The sequence below is a fragment of the Cyprinus carpio genome, chromosome B21 (assembly GCF_018340385.1).
Source record: "Cyprinus carpio isolate SPL01 chromosome B21, ASM1834038v1, whole genome shotgun sequence".
In the NCBI taxonomy this organism is placed as follows: Eukaryota; Metazoa; Chordata; class Actinopteri; order Cypriniformes; family Cyprinidae; genus Cyprinus; species Cyprinus carpio.
The window spans coordinates 17707120-17726490 of NC_056617.1; the positions used below are offsets into that span (position 1 = coordinate 17707120).

Below are 19371 nucleotides of genomic sequence, written 5' to 3' on the forward strand. Positions count from 1 at the left end.
TGTCTAATATAACACCCAGATTTTTGACAGTAGAGGAAGTAACAGTACATCCGTCTAGTTGCAAATTGTAATCTACGAGATTCTGTGCAATGTTTTTGGTCCAATAAGTAATATCTCTGTCTTATCTGAATTTAATAGGATAAAATTATATGGTCATCCAATCTTTTACATTTTTAACACACTCTGTTAGCTTAGATAATTTTGAGTTTCACACTGGTCTTGTTGAGATATATAGTTGAGTATCATCAGCATAACAGTGGAAACTAATCCCGTATTTTCTAATGATATTACCAAGGGGCAACATGTATATTGAAAATAGCAGAGGACCTAGGACTGGGAGAGACAGCTGCATAAGTCCTACTTTTAATGAATGATTGTGTGTTGAGTATCTGCGTCTTACTTTCAGTTTCATTTGCAGCTTATAACATGATTATAACGTCATGATATAATGTCATATAGCCTATAAGACGCTCTCATTTTTTTACCTTTTGGAAGGAGTGAATTCCTATATGTGGTTTCAACAACCAGATGCAGTTACACTTGTTTAGTTTTGTCTGAAATGTGGCCCAAACAACCTCCTGAAGTGGTTGGAGTGATCGGATTTAAATCCATCTCGAAAACGTTTTGGAGAAAACACATGTAGTGACCAGGTGTAAACAGGCCCTTAGAGACCTAAAGGGCTCTGTTTCTATGCACCAGTAAGCAACCGCATAGCTCCACCCAGAATATCCCAGAAACCACTTAGGAGTGCCCTTGGAACCATCCAGAACACCCTGGCAACCATATATCAACATGATGAAAAGCATTCAGATCCATTCACATTTTTTAAAAAATGTAAAAAGTAATTAAATAAATAAAAACAGACAAATAAATAAATTTGCATAAACATATTTGTATTATTTTATAATTGATATTAATTGTTGAGAGAGGACAAGAAAATTATAGGAGCCAGACATGATTGACTACTTGAGCTCCGTTTGTAAATTGTAAATTTTATACTACCTGGTTTCATGGCATAAATGTACCTGGGTGCACTTTTTAGCAAGACATGAAATACGTACCAATAAGTACATCACTGCAGTTTTTTTTAAATAAATGAACACTAGAGGCAGTAAAACTCTGACACCTTTTATTCCTTTTCACACAAATTTACAGAGTTTCGATTAATACAGCATAATTTTCGCACAATTACTTGAAGAAAATCATGTTATGACTTCAAAACAATATTAATATGCTGGGAGATTGGAAAACTGATGCTTTTGACATTAGCATCACACATATCCAGCTTCATATCTACGGGTTTTCATAGAGGGTAGGTTTGTGCGGTAGCTCACGGAGTAAGGAGACATATGAGACCAGGTTGATTTTATAGGTTGGCTTCCGGAGTCATCCGCTTCCAGCTTTTTTTAGCTGTACAAAACAGCTAATTTTGCTGCTTTATATGGCAAATCGGTGTGTCTTATTATATTATTTCAATGTATTATCTTATCTATGAACACACTGATTTGCAGTGCAAAACGTTTTACAGTTTACTGCGCATTGTTATTCTTCTCGTTATTTTCCTATAGCTGCTAATGAATTTGAAATTCTCGCACATTCACAGAAAACTGCTTACTTCTGCATTGAAAAATAAGGTGGATATAGTTGAAAGTACTTTTTTGAGGTCGACAGTAAAGGCTAAAGCACTAGAATGCATTTGAAGAGGAACTTCTCCAAGGACTGTACTGTAGAGATGTGTGGGCAGTGAAACTCGGTAGCTTGTCTCATCTTTCTTCAGCTGTATTTTTTTCGTACTTCATACTTCACTTTCACCCTACCGTGCACTCATTCTTATCCTCCTCTGCTTGTTTTAATGGGCTGTAAATTACCTTTAAAGATTCGCCTTCACAGGGTTACGTAAACCTGCTGGAGAGGCTGGCAAACAAACGCAAAGGAGGACTTGTATCGCAGCCTGATGAATCCCACTAATAAACCTCTGGTTTGAGTTCACTGAATGGCCATCTTCACAGGATGAGCGTCTCTGGCAAGTAACAGCCATTCATTAGCTTCAATTCAGTAATACAAAAAAACTGCAATGTGCAGACACACCATGAAGAGCCACAATGTTCAGTCCGTCTCCCCAGTTAATCAGGCATTAGCTCATTTTATCTCCTCAACACAGACAACAGAAAGCACGGCCATAGACAGTTTCCATTGTTCTTTCACTTACACTGTGAGCTGCTGAATAGAGCAGCCATGTTTCTGTAAACGGAAGGAGGCTGCATGATCTACTGCTGATTAATATCAAAGAGCCAACATTCAAAGGAGCAGCAGTGAAAATGACATGAGGCAGGATGCAGTTTCCGCATACAAACGGTGCTCTTGAGTGTCACTTAAAAAAACTGCAATTTGCCATCTGGATGGCTTTCTTGAAATGAATAAATTATCAGAACCCCTTCACCGCAACACAATGGGAAGATCATCAGCTTCCAAAATGTCACGTCACTGACAGGTCTGGTTGATTTCTCACTGACCGGCTGACACACACACAGATCAGTCACATGGTATGCCGTTAAGATGTGGGAGAAATACAAAGAGCCCCTTATCACTCAGTCATAGCAATGCTTTCGGCTAAGCCCCTCCACACTCAGGTGAAACAGAGTTTTCCTGCAAGGAGGTGTAAACCCAAAGAAAATGAATTAACATTGGACAGAGGCTGGTCTGCCTTTGCTGTCGGCTGAAAGCAGCCGTTCCGCCATGTTTACGTCTCCATGCTGCTGCATTTTCAGCTCCACAATAAAGCCGACAGCCTCTTGAGATGATTCAGTACAAAAAATTGCCAGAGTACTCTGATGGAAAAATACAACTCTCTTAAACACACTCTGGCACTACAGAAAGGCTTGTTTTTTGTAGCTTCTATTATTTGCTGCAACACTAAAAGGGATTTTGCTCATGTTTCGGTGTGATGATCTCTGTAATAGGCTCTTGTGACTGTTTTCAAAAGTGCAAAGAGGAGAATCCTTCATTCCAACCTCTTTAACCTCCTTTACAAATAAACAACATTTTGTTAATGCTACTTGTTACATATTAAATAGCAGACTGTTAATTCTGCTTTTCTGTTGGAGGAAGCTAAGTAATATTCAATGTCCAGTATACTGGATTTAAGCACATGGATTATCAGAGTATTTTTTATTTTTGTTTACAGTGCTGCAAGATAAAAGCAAGTACAGCACATTTGCTGACTACTGCATGTAAAAATGTGAACTAATAGGTGTATGAAATAAAATATGAATAAGATAATAATTAATAAAACATGCTCATTCGTTCATTTTATTTTATTATATTTATTTGTTTAGTTTGCATCTACATTATATGCATAAGTTGTGAGTAAAACTAATACACAACATGTACAGTATTTAATATGTATTTATTTCCTGGAGCAGCTTGTTAATTTTATCATAATTACTGTATGTCAAGATAGTATGATTATAACAAACACACAAAAAAAAATCACATAAAGTTTTATGATTCTTCTGTAATTTCGTGTTACTTATTATTATTGTATGATTTATTTTCACGTATAGCATCAATATTTGGTAAATATTTAGCTCAGGTCAGATTTAGAGTTTCTAACATGAATCATGAAACATTGGTTTAGTACAGATAAGTTTTTGTACTAATTAAGCATGTTTTTAAAATATATTTTGCTTCTGCAAGGATGGGAACATTCTAGAAGTTTCTGTAACATTCTGGAATATTCTAGTGCTTTGTGGAACATTCCAGAACATTGTGGGATTAGTAATAAAAGACAAAAATCATCCACCAAACACTTCTGAAGTTTTGGACGACTCACTTTTAGTAACTTTTTATTGATTTTTATTATCACCATGTCAAACTTCATAAAGAGACATTAAAAATAATAGTGAAACTAAACTTTTATAAAAATTACTTTTATAAAAATAGTTTTTTTTTTTTTTACTTTTTAATTGTAAATTGAATGATTTTGTTTTTCATTACAGTAATATTCTGTAATGAGAAATGTGCAGTGAGAAATGTTCTTTGTGTCAGTGGTGTGAGGCATCATTCCTCCCACAAATGACTACTCAGTGTTGTGCAGAATAAGAAAAACTAAAACAAGTTTATCCAGCAACGTGGTCTTGTTTTTGCTGCCACAAGAGGACTAAACAAACCCTTATGAAGCATTGTCACATGCAATGTGTGTGTTTTTTGACAAACCTCTTGTTTTGCATGCTATTTTAAGGCCTTTAAAGGTCAGCATGTAATTGGAGCAAGGTCGCTTCCAGCACAGCCCTTGATTGAGTACAACACTCATTATCTCATCAGCTTTCTGTCTATCACGCCCTCCATCATGCCACTGCATTGTTCATCGGGGAATCACAGCCCCAGCAAGACATAATTATTCTGCATATTTCAGGTAATTAAAGAACCAGGGGTTGGCTGAATATTCAAGAATGCATTTGCAACTTTTGGGATATAATGCAGCCAAATCCCAGAACTGGGATTTCTGCAAAGCCATATTCAATTGTGTGACAGGTTTCACTATTCCACTTGGAGTTCCATTAGTTCTATCACTTCTCTGCTCTGTCATTATGTCTGTTTTGTTGTTGTTTTGTTTTTTGTCACTTTCCTACGGACTTGGTGTGCCTGTTGTTCAGATAGGTATTCAAGTAAGAAATACTACAGAAACGAAATAATCAAATGTAAAAAAAATAAAACACTGCACTATTATAATTGAGAAATAAAATGCCATTTTCTACCCTGATTTTAGTCCAATTTTAGTTTAAAGTGGTCTGTCACTTTAAGACTTCAATGTAAAAATCCACTATGATTGGTTTACATATTTGCATATGAAATAAGTATTACATGTGGAACTCTTTTGAAAACATGTACTACACCTTCACAGTTGCTGAGATTAACCAATTGTGAAAAGTATTGATTATAGAATTATATTTAGATCTACTCTCAGCAGCAGAGATCACAGACACATTGCAACTTGATTTCTACACTCTCACAAATGCTTTTATCATTAACACAATGCAAACACAATGCAAATGAGCAATTAATTGTATAGTGTAGACAGCGTCATTGAGTGTTGCCGACAGTGCTGAACCCAATCACCGATAAACTTCTGCTGAACTGAGGAGATTGATGGCTCCAGTGATTATAAAGGGGGTGTTCTTTTATTCCCAATGGAAATAACACACGATTTTCATGCCATTGTGAGGAACAATGTGAAGGTGACTGTTTAGTCACTGGCTTGATTTACTAATGCATAAACGCAATAAACAATTTTGCAGCAGAGAATGTCTGACTGTACATGAATCCTTACATATCAAAAATCACTTGCAAATGTCTAAATCAGTTACTGGCCTAAAATGGACCAGATTTCATTCCAATAGTCAAAATGCACGTCTTTGAGTTAAACCTTACTGTTTTTTAATGCATATAATTAAATGTATTAGCAAATTCATAAGTAATTAAATAAAAATAAAACAATTATAAATTGCAAAATTAACTTTTTCTTTTATTTTTTATTTATTTTTTGTAAATAAAGTTTGCTTCACAGCTTATATATAATAATAATAATAATAATAATAATAATAATAATAATAATAATAAATTAAAATCAATCAAACAATCAATCAACCATTCAACCAACCAATCAGTCAACTCCTAGAAGAAGCTTAATTTTAAGGTTTGGGGATTGTGTCAGTTGAGTCAAGGAAAATCAGGAATTTGGGCCTGTGGTAGAAAAAGCTAGAATCCATTTGAATTGTGGTCAGGCTTTAGTTTTTTGATCATTTTATTTTATAGCTGATATTTTCGTTGTAGGACCTGTCCTGGCCCCAGTCATAATGACTGCATCTCCTACCCTTCAATCGCAACACGTTCAAAGAAGGAAAGATCAAAGATGTTGACCAGATCAATCTCTCTTCTTCTCTATCCATCCTTCTATTTATGACTTCAGACTCTTATTGCTTAGTGGCCTTCTTTTTTTTCATGGCCTGTTTGCTTCTTTTCAAAGCATCTTTACTATCTTTATACAAGACCTGAATCTCGTTTTTCTCCACAGGGCTGTAACAGGTCACAGAGAACCCATTCCCGATGACAGCAAAGACAACATCACCATCTTTACCCGGATCTTGGACCGCTTGCTGGATGGTTACGACAACAGATTGCGTCCTGGACTAGGAGGTACGATAAATGCGTATACACATTTCCTTCCTCATTGTCTCCAGTGTCCACATGCTGGCCTTAACGTTGACTTGCAGATGGAGCATGTTTTTCATCAGTCTGTCTTTCATATATTACACTTCTTAGCACAAGTCTCACACCTCTGAGATCCATGACAGATTGTGTTTTGGAACAGTGAAATTACTCATCTTCTCTTGGCACTGTAATGTTTATTACTAGCAAAATCTGTCACAGAACAGCGCTCTCCTGAGATTGCTTACAAATCCTAAGTTTAAGGAGCCCCAGGAGCCTCATGGCTCGGCTGATGAAAATAAAGAAAAGTCTTGACCGCTGCTGTGATGGTGCACCCACAGAATGCTCACTTAATCATAATGAAGAAGCTGATCGGATCCCCTGGTCATTCTGGATTCAGAGCACATTAAATGCTGAGCATCGATGCACTATAGTCTACGTCCCAATGACATTTATAGAAATGTCCCACAGATGTCCATTAGACCATCTCCCTCTGGGTATATTTTTTCTCCTCCACAGAGGTCTCACAGATTGAATCCCTCGTGACCTCTAAAAGTACAGATCCTAAATTGTGAGCCCAGCTGTGGGCAGTCAAAATCCGAGATGTATGCTTTTGATAAATAGGCTAAGTCACATTGGCGCACTGAGAGCTGCGGGCTGATACTGTGGAGCTGGACGGCATCCATCGCCTCTACACAATCCTGGCTCCCGTCCAGTCACCCCTCTCAAGCTCCATCAAATCTTTCCATTTCCACCCTGCTTTACATAGTTGCTGATGTGTATTACAGTACTCATCACATCAAAGTTGCTAACTGGAACATGATGACTTACTTCAGATGGTTAAAGGCCTAGAGTGTGCCACACACAGGACATTTTTTTAAGTGCCCATATTATAGGCATTTAAAAGTTCACAATTTTATTTTGGGGGCCTGTTTACATGATTTTCTCATAATATACATTGCTATGTCACCTATTTTCACCCTCTGCCTGAAACACTCTGTTTTAAGTCCTGTCTCTTTAAAGCATAAGGCTTAATAAAAATCTCAGTCTGCTCTGATTGGTCATCAGTCCGTGTCTGTAGTAATTGGTCAACTGCTCAGTGTTTGTGTCAGAAATGTAATGCCAATTACCATTAATTTTCAGCTCCCAAGGCATCATGAGCAGCTTTAAATAGTGGTGCTGTATTGGAACTCCATACAATGTTTTTTTTTCTCTCACAGTGAAACAATAAGTATCTCATCGACATAACAAAATCATTTTCCCAAATGTTTTCTGAGGTTGGGCAAAAGCAGCCAGTAGGTGGTAATTATGCAAATATGTAACATGGTGACATAGACACAGAAATATTGGCAGGAGTACAAACAAAGTGTTTCAGGCAAGTTTTCTTATGGAAAGATTAAAGGGGTCATGGACTGAGAAATCAAAATTCCCTTGGTCTTTTGACTTATAATAGGTCATTGTGCTAAAAAAAAACATCCTGTAAGTTTCAGAACTCAAAACTTCCTCATTAGTATAAAAATCTGCCCAAACGACCCCGCCTCCGCAGAAGAAGATCAATGCCTGCTTCTACATTGCTGCCTGTTTAGCCCCGCCCACCAATTTGTACATGCAATAGGTAAATAAGTGAGGCAAAAAAGGTCTGTGCAGAAACAAACAATATACTTAAATTATTTTATGAAGATCCAGGCCACATGAGTACTAACTTGGTCCTTTGTTCACTTCATTTTACCGCAAATTCGTTTACAAAAAAAAGGCACAATTTGACGCATGCTTTTCAGAAAGATTGAAACTAAAAGACGATGCTGTGCTGAATATTTTGGATCCGACAGTAATGTTACAACACACCAGTGTAACTGTTTTTATTATGTGGTCACTATTGCTTTGTCCGTTATTACAGAACATGTATTTATGCTTTTTTTACCTAAATCACAGCAGCGTCTATCCATGAAGGATGTAGGCTGTCAATTATACTTAACTGATAGCCAATCACAGCAGTCCGAGTCTAAAATTCTCCACGCCTATTCAAACAGTGCGTTCTGATGAGGGGTGTCAAAAAAAGGACACAAAATAGCCTATTACTTCTAAATTACTATATTTATTGATGTAAAAAATCTTGATAACAACCAGAGAACAGTACACAATAAAAAAATAAAATAAAAAACAGAGGCAGTTCATGACCCCTTTAATGGCATTTACAGTATAGCCTCAAGACTCTGCTGGACCCTAAGTTGGGAGGCATAAGCCCTCTATCTTTCTTCTAACCCACTCTAAAAATCTGAAAATCTGCTGTGAGCACTATTATAAAACGAATAAAATCAGTAAAATCTTAAAATCAGTAATTTTGTGATCTTCTTTTTGAATGCTTGCTGAAAACAGGAGCTGCAGTGAGCCAAGTGGAATTATTTGACTCTAAATCCCCATTAACAACCTTAAAGTTCATTACATAAAGTATTATCCTTCCCTCTAGTCAGTGATGAACCCAGTCATAGACGACATGAGGGTGGCAATGTGTGCTCAATTTCTCATTCAGACAATCTCTGTTCCAGTGAATTCTCTAAATAAACAACCAAATACACCACTATAAAGGACAATATAGATCTACTAACAAATGCATGTTTTTTTGAATTTGCTCAGTAAGGTTAGTTACTGCAATTGTGGTGAACATTTGGATATTAAAATGAATAAAATGGCAACAATATATACACCTAGCTAGGCTGTTAAAAGTCATAGGTTACCTACACTAAAATTTGCCATCAGTTCATACTGCTGTTAACACTTTCTCTGTCAAGTGGATGTGATGAGACCTGTTTTTCAGTTTGGTCAGGTGACATTAGACGTATATCTCATTGTTGTCTTTACAGATTTATAGCTTTAAAATGAATTTACACATTTGCTCTTACACATACTCTGTCTTTTTGTCCAATCAGAAAGTGTGACGGAGGTGAGGACAAACATCTATGTGACAAGCTTCGGGCCAGTGTCAGACACCGATATGGTATGCGTGTTCTTACTATTGCTTAAAGTTTTTATACAGATTAGGTTCACGTGAGGATTTTGTTTTTGTTTGTTTTTTTTCATTCTTTCTGTGTATATTTATTTACATTTTTATATTCGCTTATGTCAATATTTGTCTGTTCTTCTGATTTATTGCTTTTTTAAATAATGTATTATGCTTCAACCAGGTATGGTTACATGTAATTGTTGGCAGATTACCGCATGAGAAAACTGAGATGTTTTCATTGCTGTTGAATTTAGAAAGATTTGTTTGTCAAATGTGCCATAGAGGATGACATAGTACCATCCTTTATTTCCCTTTGTCCCAGTGAATGTGTGAAGCCGTGTTCCTTTATGGGCTCATTTAAGAGAGAAGATAATTGGTTGCGAGACTGCATGGAGAAATGCATGCGTCTTAATCATACACACAATTGTCTCTGGTATGCAAGATGAATCACCACAGCCATGCGGCAGCACTTTGTATTTTGTCTGAAACATAATTTTCTAATAGTGAGAAGAAAACATCACAATCTGTCAAATTATACAGAGCATGAAACGATACTCAAATTACACAGTAATAATCATCAAGGTTAATTTTAACATAATCAACCTATGAAGTTTATGCAAAAATACTGCATTTCCAAATATGTCTTATGAATTGCTCCACTTCAAAAAGTAGAACTGCTATTATGAAAGTCCAATTAGTAGGAAATTACACAACATCTGTTACACAGAGGACTGTTGGAAAGTTTATCACAGAATCTACAACTGTCCACAACTACAGCTCTTTTTCAAGATGTTTGCGAATACAAAAATATCAATTTCACATTGCCCTACAGTAGGCTTACATAAAGTTTGTTCTGTAAGTGTTACCGACCCAAAATGTGGCTGTGAAGTACCCAGAAGACTCTACAAATCGCAAGCTTGCTATAATTGGCTGCTGTTGCGATAAGGAAGACTCATTATCTTTGATCTATGCCTTGAAGTGAGAATATCACATTCTGCATGAGAGCCCTAGTATGTTCTCGTGACTTATCTTCAACCTACTCTGCAATGGTGTCAAGACTGAATTAGAAGACGGAGGCACAGCCAAAGCTGTCAGTTTCAGGATGGACAGTGAATTTGGTCATTAAACCCAGACAGCAGGTTCTGAATTGTTTGGCCGCTATGACAGGAGATGTGGTGTAACAAGCACCGCTGAAGAAATGCTTTCAGAAGGTGATGCACTGTGACCGTCTCGCCTGCTACCTGGAGGACAAAGAAGTCCAGGACTTTTGCACTCCAGCTAATGGGATCAAAAGTCTGGCACTGACACACACCAGCTCCTGTCACCTAATAGAATTTGGGTTCCTCACCACTGTCACCTTTGGCTTGTGTAGTTGGTGTTTAAAGCTATCCAGGTTCATACGTACCTATGTTTCTGCAAAAGTCAAAAAGTGTATCTATACATCGAAATCCCTAATCCCAATTGTATGTTTTAGCTCCACTCACTGTTTTTTTTTAGTGAGGCTGGGTTAATTTAAAAACACTTAATATTCAGTCATTTTTATTGATTTAACGCCATTGACACTATTGAGTGTGAATAAAACTTAAACTGAATTGAGCTGAATAATGGCTCTATTGTATTCTGTAGAGCTGCTTTATAGCTGAAACTGAAGTTGTTTCATAATTGATGAACTTTGAAACACTGACACTACTTTTGAGCTGAATAATGACATTATTGGCTTGTTATTGGCTTGTTAGAGCTGCTTTAAAGCAGAATTTGAATTTGTCTCATGAAGTTTGCATTACTGCTTTGAAATAAAGTTAACTTGACTTGACACCATCATCTTCTACTACGGAACTGCTGCCAACACTGGCCACCACATCGACTAACTTTTCAGAATAAGTGCCCTTAATGAACTTTCCCAAAAAGCCAGTTCCACACAGCCTCTATCTCCCCATAATCTTGGGCATCCTCATAGGGATCTGCAGATGTGTTGTCTTTTTGGAAGTAGAGACAGCTAGTGTGCCCTCTGGTCTTATAGCACATATCGATGGGGAAAACCCAACAGTCTGTGAGGTTAGACATTTGAAAATTAGGAGAAGTGTTTGTTAATGATATATCATAAATAGTTGTGTTATATTGAGGGTACAGTTATTGTGACGATTGGTAACATAGACCTTGTTTGGTGGAAATGTGAAATTCTTTCATGCATACAGAGAATGAGTAAACATTCATCTCAGACTGTTGTTATGCCATCACAAGAGTTATTTTCATTGTGCTGAAAATAACCGCCCATAATAAGTGATCTGCTGTCTCTATGTGACGTCTCATCAACCCCCCATGATTCCAAGTCATTGGGTTTGCATATGGGAACATCAGTGCTGAGTCTAACAACATCACAAGTCTAAAATGAAAGATTCACAGAAACTGATAGAATATGCAGGCTTTGCGACAAGATTCTGTGGGGAGAATGATCAGTCAGGTAGCAGAAGACAGCAGTCGTAAAATGCCTCAAGAAAAAAAAAAAAAAAACTAAAACAATGTTTAAAGTCAAAGCTTTTGGCTGCTCTAGGCTATGACTGCGGTCACGGTCACAGTCACTGGTCTTTGCGGTGGCCTGGCAATGTCACATTATACCTTGAGGAAGACTGGTCTCAAGGAGAGACAAAGTAAATTGAAAGCTGTTAGAGTTATGTTACTAATGACTTACCTCGTGCAGTATCGACCATTCATTAACCATCTAATCCATATTGCCCTCAAAACGGGCAAGAACTGTCCGAAAAGGCAAGCTCTGGTCTGATCGAACTGATTCTGTTCATTCTGTGGGAGTTAGAGTGTACAAGCTTTCATCAGTCAACCAGGAAAAAAAAGTTAGAAAAGTTACAAAAGTGGCAGTTCCAAACAAGCAGGTCATTACTTTCACTGGAAGAGTGCCCTCTCAAAGAGTTGGATCATTATCCTCTTGGTATAGTGTTCTAGCAGCTTTTGGTGTTCTTTCCCCTGCATTATAGTGTCTAAGTTGTAGACACTAGTATATCCATGTGCAATATTAAAGGACACATGTCCAGTTTGTAGTGTTAGTCTTGTGATCTTTCATCACAGGCCTCAGGAGTAAGCTGAGAGGAATGAGCCCATGCTGTCTGCACCTGAGGTCAAAGTACAGGTGGTTCCTATAGTCTACTATTCAGCTTGCCATCTTTTTATATTCCCAAACTAACTCAGCCTAAAAAGTATTTTTGGTCTTTCCACATTGTACAATGTCAGGTATAGTTCTTTTAGTTGTAACTTTCTCATTACTTGAAGATCTCCGGGGAAACACTTCCCTGTGACATTTAAAAAATGCACTGCATCAGCATCATCAGCATCTTCTAATGCACAATATGTAGTTCTTTTGACATTGGCTTTATTACCAAAATCACATTTGGGCTTTTTTTATTTTTACCCTGAGCCTGCATTTTTGGAAACATCTCAGCCTTTTTAGAGTTCATCTTTTGTCCTTCCTGAAGGGATTGTCAGTGACTTACTTCATTTTGAGCCTTAAAGAAATTATTCTTAATTCTTTGCTATATTAAGCTGGATAGAATCAATATATCAGATCAAAAGCACTGTAGAATTATCTCTGAAGCTATGCATGAGATACTAGTACAGGTATAGGCTAGAACAAGCTAGCATCAAACTATTTGCCTAAAACCTTCTAGCAAAGTCATGATTATAATAACACTCTATTCTGGTTGTTTTTGTCATGGGCCTTATTTTAATTTTAAGTAGTTCAAGTCGTGGTCCCCAGTTTGCATACTGAGAGCTGTTTCAACAGCTTGTGCAAATGTCAGATTTGCTTCAGATAACATTATGTGTTGTCAGGCTTTGTAGCAAATCTCTGTTATGATCCTGTTCATGCGTATTCAGATTTGTCGCAGAATCATTGTTCAGATCACTTTGTAGGGATTTCGCACCAGAGTGGGTCGCAGAATTTGTACTTCTCCTGCTTGGATGTGCTTCTTATATTACCTCAAGACATTATTACATATAACAGAGATTACATTTCATCTCTTGGCAGCACCCAGTTTGTTTTTGTTTGAATGGGTGGTCTTAGACTTTATACTTATGTCTATGGATGGATGCTGTTCATCTTTTGTTTTGTTTCATCTAAACAAAAAATGAACGCACACAACGCTTCTGCACTAAGTCCGATTTCTCTCAACATGGCAACACAAGATCTGTCAGTCAATACATGGGAAACAAAGTAACTGGAGTTACTTATTTGAAAAAGTAACTCAGATATTTCCTTCTGGAAAAAAAAAAAAAGTCATGTGGTACTTTAAAGGTAATCTGATTATGTAACCTGTGTTACTTTTAATGCATTACCCATAACACTGCTGTTTAATAAATTAATATCTCAGAAAGCAGGACATTTTTACCAAGAAGCACATTTGAGAGAAGACTGCAGAAGATTGATTTTTTTTTTTGATTTATTGTTATTATTATTTTCTCAGTATTGATCTGGTAATGCAGTCCCAGTAGCTTTGACAGCCTTAGTCGATGATAGGAATCCTCATCTGATGTACCTCTTTTTACTCATATTTGTCAAAAGTGCTATTGATCTCATTGTCTGAAACTAATAAGGAAAAAATAATGTCGATGGCATCTTGAAGTTGTGTTCTTGGAATCAAAGAACTTGATGTATTTGATGCATTCATTATATTCTGACAAGTCTCAATGTAAGTTGTCAGTTTATCACCTATTCTGCTCCCATTCCCATTTCACAGGCATTACTGTGGTGTAATGACCGCATAAAAGGACTCTTTTTTCTTTTTCCTTTTTTCTTTCTCCCTAATCATCCTCATCAAAAGGGACAAAAATAGCACAGTGTCAAAATCCTTCTAAATATACTATACTATTGAACAGATGCACGGTCTTAAAAGTTCCCGGGGCAAAAACAGCATCTATGCTTCCTACAGGCCTAACATTAGTCCAATTATATCACCGCAGCCTTGACCGAGTGCCTGAGCTGTCAGTCATGACATTACACTATTATGGAAGAAATGAGGGAAAGACATTAAGTGAAACAAGGTCAAGAAATAGCTTATGAGACCGGTAAAGAGCAGAGCACTTATGTGACGGCCTCCTCTGCAGATTACGACAGACATTTCTTTCACTTAGTTCTTTCACTTTACGAGGCCATCTGTAAAGTCATTATCTCTAGGTTATTTCTGCAGTTTTAAGTATAGCAGATGTCGTCGTCTTTTTTGCTCTAACCATTTTTTCTTTCACCTCCATCCTAGATCTTCTTCTCCATCATCCTTCATCCATCCTTCAATTTTTTTTTTAATTTCTCCTACCAAGCCTTTTAGCTTCTATTTTTGTTTCTGCATAATGCTTCTTTTTCCACCTGTCTTGTGAAAGATTGCACTGCTCTGTAACATTTGTTTGCTCGTCTACACTGTCATTGCCCATTCCTTCCATTCTCTATCTTGGGCTTCGTCTAACAAGTCATCTGTTTTGAAATTTAGGCCAGGCTAATCCACCCCAGGTGATATGTCGAGCCTTGTGCAAACTGAGAATGACATGGTTAGTCTGGGACTTGTCCTGCAGCATGAAAAGTCCTCGTCTCATTTCAAGTGGAACTCAGGAAACTGCTGGTATCTGCCACACATAACCTAACTAACTTAGCTCAAATTTTTTTTTCAGGTAAAAGTTAGGCTTTTATTCATATATTTAAACACATTTAAAGGGATAGTTCACCCAAAAATTAAAATTCTGTCATTGATTATTCACCCTCATTTCGTTCTAAACCTGTAAGACCTTTGTTCATCTTTGAAACACAAATTAAGATATTTTTGATGAAATCTGAGAGCTCTCTGACCCTTCATAGACAGCAAGGGTACTACCACACTGAAGGCACAGAAAGGTAAAATAGTTAAAATCATCGTTAAAATAGTCCATGTGTCATCAGTGATTTAACCGGAATTTTATGAAGCCACGAGAATACCTTTTGTACACAAAGAAAACCAAAACAAAGACTTTTGTTCAACAATTCTTGTCCTTAGCATCACCCTCAGGTGCCATTTTGGAGAGTATCACGACGTATGTGTTGTTTACATGCAAGAAAAGCATGCACATGCGTTTTTATACTCTCCAAAATGGTGCAAGGATGATGCAGAAGCATTCACTGCATAATGAAGCCTATTACATTGCAGAATGCCCCTATAATTCAAGTTATGAAAGCAAAAAAAAAGGGTAATTTCATACAAGCAAGAGTGCAGTTTTCTTAAATATTGCGTGAGCATGATTGCAAACGAGATGTTTATTTTATACAACAGTTCAACAAACAATAAGTTAATAATGAGTTACATATTTTGACACAATATTGTTTTTTTTGTTTTTTTTTAAACAAAAATAGTCCCAAACAAAGCCGGATAAGAGCATTGGAGTGTCTCAGAGCAACACTGTGTCGTGATTTGTTCTTGAATGAATCTGAATTTGAACGAACCAGTCATTTAATGATTCATTCATAAAGTCACTTGTTTTGTTTCTAAATGAATCAGCAATTTTGAATGAACTGTTTGAGTGAGTGATTCAATGAATCACTCATTAAAGGAGGGACTTACTGCCACCTACTGGCAGTTTTAGTGTCATATTTACTCATCCATGACAGGCCTAAACCACACAAGGACCAGCACAAAAACACACTCAGCATAATATTGTTTAATTAACATTATTGAAAAAAAAAATCCCCAAATATTGCGGGGGTTTTTTTTGTCAATATCGCACAACACTACTGTCTTTACCATTTATGTTTTGCAATGTTTGAACACAGTAACCGATCACAAACTTGACTGTGTCCGTGAATGCATTGCTGAATCAGGATGGGCCTATCAGTAATGCCAACCAGTTCTAATAAAACCACTTTTCTTTTTCGCTGTTGTCACTGACAGTATGCTGGCTACTGGTTAAAGTTAAAGGGATAGTTCACCCAAAAATGAAATTAATGGACCATTGACACTCGATCTACAATCTCACTTGGGAGTGTCAATGGTCCATTTGAGAGATAGATGGCGGTAATGCACTTATAAGTCTGTGATCCACCGTAAAGCAAGAAGAAGAAGAAGACGCCTCACGTGTCGACTGAAGAAGAAGACGCGAACGCGCTCAGGACAGTTCAGACATTGTGGTGAAAATCAGAGATAAAAAACAATATAAATACTGTTCAGTTTCTTGCACAGACTGATCGTTTTGTGTCTTTACACATCAATGTATCATCACGAGCCACAGGGTTTAATTTGGTTTTGTTTGTGTATGTTTTATGACTCTCAAAGCCATGATTCCCATCCACTGGCATTATAGGACTGACAGACTGCAACGGTTAAAAATCTCAGTTTGTGTTCTACTGAAGAAACAAAGTTACCTACATCTTGGATGCCCTGAGGGTAAGCAGATAAACATCAAATTTTCATTTTTGGGTGAACTATCCCTTTAAGGAGAGTGAAGTCGTCCTCCAGCGACTGCAAACTCACATTCATGTTGCCATTCTGATATGGAATGCCCACTTTTCCCATTCAGTTTCCAAAAGATTACATCAAGGCCGTTTTATGTTGCTGAAGATAGACTCAGAAATACATCAACAAGGCTGCAAATTTGGTTTTATATTGAGCATCTCTCAGTGTGACATTTCTTAGTCTGTGCTCGGTCTTGTTGCTACCCAGTGTCATTGTAAATACGTGCCTCTACCTATATGTTTCTGCAAAACTCAAAAATTGTACCTTGTTGCAGTTTTCATTTATTACACAAATTATCATTTACAGTCTGAGAGTTTTGATTAAGAAAGCCTGATGAAGTTTCTTGCACAATATTATGTTGTGACTTAAAAACAAATTTAACATGTTGCGAGATTTCAAAACTGATACTTTGGAATGATAGCTTTACATATGCAGCTCCATATGTATGGGTTTTCTAATGCAGTAGGTCTGCTCAGAAGCTCACGTAATACAGTGTTGCACTTGTGAAGTGAAGTGCTTCTGTACAAATCCTGTTAAACTACGGTTCGACAAAACAACTCAAACCCATGTAGAAGGAAGTTCAAATTTCATGGTTGCAACAGCAAATGCTTTTTATAAGTGACGTGACATACAGCCAAGTATGGTGACCCATACTCAGAATTCGTGCTCTGCATTTAACCCATCCAAAGTGCACACACACACACCGTGAACACACACCCGGAGCATTGGGCCGCCATTTATGCTGCGGCGCCCGGGGAGCAGTTGGGGGTTTGGTGCCTTGCTCAAGGGCACCTCAGTCGTGGTATTGCCGGCCCGAGACTCGAACCCACAACCTTAGGGTTAGGAGTCAAACTCTCTAACCACTAGGCCACGACTTCCCCTTTTTATATTACTTTTGCATTTTTTAAAACTATCAGGTAGGTTTAGGGTTGGGTTTGGAGTAGGGTATGTTATTTTCCAATATGACAGAGCATTCATTTTTAGTGACACTCCCCAGACATTTGAATTCGGAACCGCCACAATACTTATCTGAAGCAACATAATAAAAACAACACAGCAATACGTGCCTGTGCGAATGGAATAAAAATGATGCCACTTTCACGTATTGAATGCACATTTAGTTTTAGCCATTTCACTTTGAAACGTGCAATAGGGTACATACTGTAATATCAGTGTTGCCAAAACATCACAACAAGCACGTATTTTCAATGAGACTGGGTTGTACTTATGTCTTTTAAGGTGCTGTACCTTCAAATATAAATACATTTTTGGTTAATCAAGTATGCAGTGGCACTTCTCTGTTGGTTGATGACCTGAAACTACTGAAGGTCTGACAAAGGAGTTTTAGTTCAAGGGGTTTGTAATGTGTGACACCCCATTCCAAGTGATATATCAGCCTAATTAAAAATTATGTAATTTTATACTGACCCTCATGTTTGCTGCAGCTCTTTTTATCAGATCAGCAGCATAGTGACCCCATCTGTCAGACTCCAAAAGAAGCATAAAAAACTGGTAAAAGTCATTGTTTAGCAAAAATATGTAAACATTAACACAATGCTAAGTCTTTTATTAATGTGTTGTGCTTTGTGTGGGCTGCCCGTATCAGTCACAGTGTGTCCTTGCTCAAGGGGAAGCAATAACCAAATTAGGACTAAGAGAAAGATCGGGTAGAAGTTAAGTGAGATGTACAGTAATTGTTTACAAGATTTCAAAAACTGTGCTTTTTATGTAAATGTCCCAATCAAATGCTGAGTATATCATTTCAGTGTATAAAAGTAACTCATTTTGCTCCTAGCATTTTTTTTTTTTCAATATATTAACATGTCAATGTTAAGGCTGCTGTGTTAAAAGCTTCTTGGGCAGGTTCTACAAGAGGACAATTTGCATCCTTAATGGGTGGCACCCATGAGCGCTGGTATTGTGTTTCCATAGCTACAAGTCGTTATGCGGGTTTGCACAAATCCATGCTGTGTAATTGCAAGGCAATGTAAGAATCTCAGTTTCCCAAGTCTCAGTCTAGATGTTCTCTCTCAGATTAGTTTATTGCCATTACCCAATGTCGGATCTCTAATGAGCTTTCATACGGATGGGTGTGATAACGTTTTTGTTTGATTGCAATCAGGACTTTGAATTATGAGTGCTTCATGATTTAATAACATGCTCTGACTTTGCGATGTTGTAGGCTTATGAATGAGTGTAACTTTGTCATTTTCTTTTGGTCCAGGGACATACAATCACACAAAACTTTTTTGACCTTGAAATATGTGCAACGTAACCACCAAAGCACTGGACTCCAGATTTAATCAGACATGTCACATAATCAATAATAATTATAAGTAGGGAGAATATGACAGTTCACTTAGAAAGCTTGTTAGATGTTAAGGTAGTAAGTCTTACTGAAATCACACAATGAATATATATTTTATATATATTAAATATATAATTTTAAACATTACTATGATGATGATAATAATAATAATAATCATATGACAGGCATTCTGTCTCCTAAAAAACTGCCAATGCCTGCCTTTTTGGGTTTACAGTCATGTTTGTGATTGGTTAGTGATGCGTTAGACGTGTGATAGTGTTCTTATATAAGAATTCACATACTTGTTTTTGTACTTGTTATTGCCACAGGCAATATTTGAACTGTGCGTTCTGTGTTGAACTGTCTGTTTTTGTTTTGGA

At 37.1% G+C, this 19371-nt stretch overlaps 1 protein-coding gene across 2 annotated transcripts in view; it reads left to right on the forward strand.

Moving 5' to 3' along the window:
• Nucleotides 1-19371, forward strand: part of LOC109045548 (gamma-aminobutyric acid receptor subunit alpha-3-like) — a 164883-nt gene that overhangs the window by 33453 nt on the left and 112059 nt on the right. For both annotated transcript variants that reach the window (XM_042747718.1, XM_042747717.1), the window contains exons 3-4: nucleotides 6074-6195; nucleotides 9135-9202. In XM_042747718.1, coding sequence (XP_042603652.1) covers nucleotides 6074-6195; nucleotides 9135-9202 — 190 coding nt within the window. The remainder of the gene's footprint in view (nucleotides 1-6073; nucleotides 6196-9134; nucleotides 9203-19371) is intronic.